The sequence below is a fragment of the Stomoxys calcitrans genome, chromosome 4 (assembly GCF_963082655.1).
Source record: "Stomoxys calcitrans chromosome 4, idStoCalc2.1, whole genome shotgun sequence".
NCBI lineage: Eukaryota > Metazoa > Arthropoda > Insecta > Diptera > Muscidae > Stomoxys > Stomoxys calcitrans.
The window spans coordinates 54,650,596-54,656,595 of record NC_081555.1 but is presented as its reverse complement, the minus strand read 5'-3'; the positions used below and the strand labels follow the sequence as shown (position 1 = coordinate 54,656,595).

The 6,000-nt window shown below is 37.0% G+C and overlaps 1 protein-coding gene across 2 annotated transcripts in view; it reads right to left on the bottom strand.

Moving 5' to 3' along the window:
• The window catches only part of LOC106090056 (LSM12 homolog A), a 46,765-nt gene that overhangs the window by 31,149 nt on the left and 9,616 nt on the right, over window positions 1–6,000 (bottom strand). For both annotated transcript variants that reach the window (XR_009397955.1, XM_013256111.2), the window contains exons 4-5: window positions 1,610–1,726; window positions 1,406–1,537 (exon numbers count right to left, since the gene is read on the bottom strand). Coding sequence is in view for 1 of the 2 variants with exons in the window: in XM_013256111.2 (XP_013111565.1) it covers window positions 1,406–1,537; window positions 1,610–1,726 (249 nt within the window). In the remaining variant the exon portion in view is untranslated. The remainder of the gene's footprint in view (window positions 1–1,405; window positions 1,538–1,609; window positions 1,727–6,000) is intronic.

Genomic DNA, 6,000 nt, shown 5'->3' with positions numbered 1-6,000 from the left:
ATTATTCTATGTTAAATCTGGACTCGGACTTTTCTGCAACCAGGTCGATAGCGTTAATGACGCAGCCAAGATGAAAGAATTTCTCTCAAAAACTCATGTCCAAACTCAAACGTTATTAGAAAACAAAGGAGTGAGATCAGAGACAACGGAGGACATGTTGAGGCTTTTGATAAAAACGCATTTTCCATATGGTACTGTATTATCACAGCGTGTCTAGGATTTGTGGTATTTAAACCCAAACACCAAAGGCCTACTGACGTATAAGCCTTACGTGCTTTCTACCCAAACCATGGCACGCCACAGGGCCTTATTATCGTCACTCCTATAGGTTACCACCACAAATAACTTATTATGGTTGCTGACTGAGGAGGAATTTGGACCCGAGACGAGGTTATAATACTTTTAAGGTGTAAGGATCCGAACCAGTTCTGCAGAAGCGCCAAAAGGATCCTCCATATGGCATACGATTGAGCTAGACCTAAGGGTCTCAATGTTAAGCCAGAAAAGACCGAAATCTGCTTGTTCACGAGAAAGACAAAGATGGGCTAATTTAACGCACCACGTTTCCTCAACAAAACGTTTTCGATATCCGACAAGGTCAAATACTTTGGAGTGAGCTTGAACAGGAAACTGAATTGGAAGTGTCACATTCAGGATGGTAGCGAGAAGGTTGACAGATGTTGGGCACTATGTAGATGGGCCGTAGGCTCGAAATGGGGCCTGAATAAGATGAATCCTACTGGCTCTACAGCAATGTGATTAGACCAATGCTTAGTTACGCCTCAGTAGGTTGCGGCTATGAGACTTAAGGCGGTGGGGCCGAGTGCGAGGCGCGCGTCTAACACTGTGGAATAGCGAAACTTTCAGCAAGAAGACGAAAATCCTATACTTAACATAAGTGTACATCACTTATGTTAATCGATGGGGCAAGTGATAGCATGTGTAGGGCATGCGGGGAAGATGATGAGACGTCATTGCCCGGCCTTCGTGGCTAACAGACACCGGTCCTTAGGTATGGACACAATACCAGACATAAACCTACTAAGGGGCGTGGTATGGAAAACAATTAGGGCTTTGTAAGCAGCACGGAATTCCTGATTTAAATGTTATTTATCGAGGTTACTTTTTTAGTATTTAGAGCGCACAACAAGCCGATCGATTACTGGCTTACGTGTCCGTCCATGGTGGTATGGGGCGGACTAATATTCGCACCCTCTTTTCAACCTAACCTAAACGAAATCTGGTTAATGTCCTGTTTTATTTACAAAACGATTTGGAGAACAAATTAAGGGCAGCAGAAAAGTGATATGATATACATTTTAAATGATTGAAGTAAATAACTGTCTAGAAAGAGTTTCATTTTTCTCTTCTTCTACATATTAGAATAAGGCGGACGCTTACTTACCATTTTCTTAATATAGGTGCATAAACTTTTATTATTTGATGTGGATACCACGTTCTCTGCCCTATATGGCGGTTTTATGGTAACTTCCTTGAATATTTGTATATCTAAACCTTGCCAAGACACCTCATTATACTATAATATACATACAAAAACGAATGTTTAAATTTGAAAGCGTTCATTTATATGTGTTATATTTTGACAAACCTTAAATTGCTTTGCAATTACTCTGTACAACTCTTGCGCCTCCGGGCTTACAGCAGCATTTTTGGACTTGAGATACGTTTGACGATGTTGTACTGTTTTACGAAGTCGTATTTTCAACTATAGACAAAAGTAGAAACAATAAAAACATACACATCACATTAAATATATAAAAGTAAATTCGCTGTCTTATTGGGTGTATAAGGTAATGATAGTGTAGTCGAGATAAAGTGTACAAATACTGTGTCGAATGAATTTCTCTTTTTTGAGAACACCTATGTTTTGAAAGTAAGTATTCTTTGGGAAAACTATATGTAACCATGAAAACAAACTTATATAAACGATATTTTATCATCCGCTTAAAAAATATAAAGTGCGTAATAAAATCTAGGTCATTTTTTTTTACCTTAGTAAAGGCCCCCGTGACGCAGACGTAATCATTTCCGCCTACGATGCCGAGCGCCTGGGATCAAATCCCGGCTCTACATCTTCAGTAGAGCCGGGATTTGAATAATATTCGATTCTTGCGAACCGGAAAGTCAACAAACAAAAACAGGTTAAATTATCGTCTATCTTTAATTATTAACTGTAAGACTAGTAAAGTTATATAAGGCTGTCTGATTATGTCTCAGCTAAGTGAATCGTTTCAAGAGAAACTGATGGCTGACATTACATACGCCAACAATCAGCTTGAAGAAGAGCTGGTGGCTAAGTTAACGGGATCGTCAAAGAGGGAGAGAGATGATTCGTCAAATCCAGAGAGCAAAGCGAAAACACCTAAGCTGGCTCGATATGAAAGAGATATAATACATGAAATGGAAGTGCGCTTTGAGAGGCAGTGGACGATGTTCAAAGAAGCTCTTAAAGAAACTGAAGAGAGATTGAACGCGTCCATGAATAAGAGATTTGAAGAAGTGGAACTGAAGCTGTTAAATTATGTAGATACACACATACAACGAATTGAGGCAAAGTCAAACGAAATAAATGAACGACTACTGAAAGCTGAAACTGAATGTGCAGAAATAGTTAGCATGAGAGAAGATATAAAAAACCTTCGAGCCCATCTAGCAAAACAAGAAAACTTGGCGGTATCATGCGATCTTCGTGTTAATGGCATTCCTTGTTACCCGTCGGAGAATTTAGATCATATTTTTGACTGTATATGTAAGGCACTGAATGTAGCAACACCTCCATATAAGTCAATATATCGATTGAAAGGTAAAAGAGGAAACAATAGCCCTGATACTACTATAATTGTTCAACTTTTAACGCCATTCGTGAAAAACTATATCTTAAAGATGCTGGCACAGTTCAGAAAAAAATTTAATGGTCAATTATGTTTACATCACTTTGGTTTTGATTCCAATCAATGTGTATACATCAATGAAAATCTTACTTCGACGAATTTTAAAATCTTGCAAACGGGGATTAAATTGAAAAGACAGAAAAAAATCACCTCGATCTACTCTTTTCGCGGCTTAATATATGCCAAGACTGCCCCCAACACCGAGCCAATTCATATTGCAAACGAGGTAGATTTTGACCAGTTTTTTCGTCATGCTATTGATACTGTTTAATGTCTTTCCAAACTATATTTTTTTCAAACCAATCTTTTGCATATTTTTTAATTTTTTTATTAGCGAAAATAGTAATACATATTTTAACGAATTCATTACAAAATTCTCCTTCATTTCAAATTCTCAAATTGAAAGCGTTGCCACTTCTAATAAATGTCTTTAACCAATAGTACTTTGGGTTCCAATAACGGATCATATTACATGATTAAAGTACTCTGTAGACAGAAAACTGGCCTGAATATCTGTCATATTAATGCACAAAGCCTGAAAAGGAAAATAGATGAATTTCGGCACAATTTCCGGAGTTGACATAATATGTGTGAGTGAAACCTGGTTTAATTCTTCTATTACTGACAGCATAATAAGTGTTGAAGGATATAATGTATATAGAAATGATCGAAGCTCCCTTGGAGGTGGTGTCGCGTTATATGTAAAGAATAACTTACCCTGCAAAGTAATTTTTAAATCTGAACAAAATGAGAAAATTGAATCAATCTTTGTCGAGCTTGTTATTAATACCCGTAAAATTCTATTGGGTTGTGCATATAGACCAAATTGTCATATACCGTATGAATGTATTTTCGACACTATCCTTGATATTTCTGTGCACTACGATGATGTTATAATAGCCGGCGATCTCAATTCTAACCTTTTAAAGGAAAAAACACTTATTGAGTCGTTTAACTCCATGGGATTGTATGGGGTAAATACTACAATACCAACTCACTATACAACAACTTCGAACAGCCTGATTGACATATTTCTTGTTTCAAAATCTGATAATGTTCTACTATACGATCAGCTTAGTATGCCCTGTTTTTCTAAGCATGATCTCATATTTCTGACATATGATGCTGTGCACACACCAGAACAAAAACAGACAAGTTATTTTAACTTTAATAAAATAAATTATGATACACTTGCCTCTGAAATACACAACATTGATTGGAGTAAGATATATGACATTTATTCTACTGATGATCAGTTAACGTTTCTTAGTGAAAATCTATTGTATCTTCTTGACTGCACCGTACCTATTTGCACACCACGTCCTCGAAAAGCTCAGAACTGTTGGTTTAGTGAGTCAATTAAAAAATTAATTGACAAGAGAGATTTGGCTTACAGACGATGGAAACGTTTTAAATGCCCAATGCTCCATGAAGAATACCGAGCACTCAGAACTGATGTAAATAAAACAATTAATCGCGCAAAAGCTGGTTATTACGCCAACAAATTCCGCCAGGCTACCGATTCCAAAAAAAAGTGGAAAACAATACGAGAAATTGGTGTCGGGTCCACTCCTATAGTTGAAATTGATGCAAATCCTGATGAACTGAACGCATCTTTCCTAAACAGCACAACATATCTTGAAGATAATAATATAGAAACAAACCCAATAAATGTCATATCAAACACACCAGCATTTCCTGACTTTACAACTTTTGAATTTGCATGTATTCGGCCTATTGATGTTTATGAGGGTTGCATGAGTATAAAATCAAATGCAGTTGGTTTGGATAACCTACACCCAAAATTCATAAAATCCACCTTACCATACACACTGTCGTATATCACATACTTCTTCAACACAATTCTAACAACTGGCATATATCCGACCACATGGAAACATTCAAAAGTTATACCTGTGCCAAAATCGAAAAATGGAAATGAATATCGTCCCATATCAATTCTGCCTTTCTTCTCAAAAGCTTTTGAAAAGATAATTCACAAGCAAATAAGCGCATACTTAAACGAGCATCGCCTCTTATCCAGCAAACAGTCTGGCTTTAGGCCAAGACACAGCTGTGTTACTGCTTTAATCGATGTTACCGAAGATATTAGGTCAAATATTGATGATGGACTGGCTACTTGCCTAGTACTGTTGGATCACTCAAAAGCTTTTGACTGTGTTAACCATGAGCTGTTGTGCTTGAAACTGAAGCACTATTTTAATTTTTCTGGATCTGCTGTGTTGTTAGTTAAAAACTATCTCTGCCAAAGAACTCAGTCGGTTGTAATCAAGGATATAATGTCCAAATCTCTTCAATTGAATAAGGGTGTACCGCAGGGTTCGATTTTGGGACCACTGCTTTTCTCGATGTACATAAATGACCTACCACCACGGCTCAGATACTCCTCTATACATATATACGCTGATGATGTCCAGCTCTATCTGAGTTTTGCTAAACCTGAAATACGTCAAGGTTTTTTAAAAATAAATGAAGATTTGGGCATTATTTCCAACTGGGCTCATGCCAACTATCTTAACATAAACCCTAAAAAATCAAACTGCATCTTAATTTCAAATCGCAACCATAATATTATTACTGAAGAACATATATTAATTGGTGAGCAACACATACAGCTAGTCGAAAAGGCTAAAAATCTTGGTATAACTTTCAATAACTCACTGACATGGACCGATCACATAGTTGCGACTACTGGAAAAATATTTGGTATGCTAAGAACACTGTACCAAACACAATCGTTTACGCCAAAACACATTCGCCTCCTTTTGGCTAAAACGTACTTACTGCCTGTGCTCTGCTATGGAAGTGAACTGTTTAGTAAATGTGACTCTAGGAGCACTAGACGACTGGAGACAGCTCACAATGCAATAATAAGATATGTTCATGGCCTAAATCGATACGAGAGCTGTTCACCCTATGAAAAAAGCATATGCAATATGAAATTTGGCGTTTTTCTAGATATAAAAAATCTGTTACTATTGCATAAAATCATTTATGAAAAATGTCCAGAATACCTGTACCAAAAGCTGCAGTTTGGGAGAACAAACAGAAGGATACTATTGGTGAT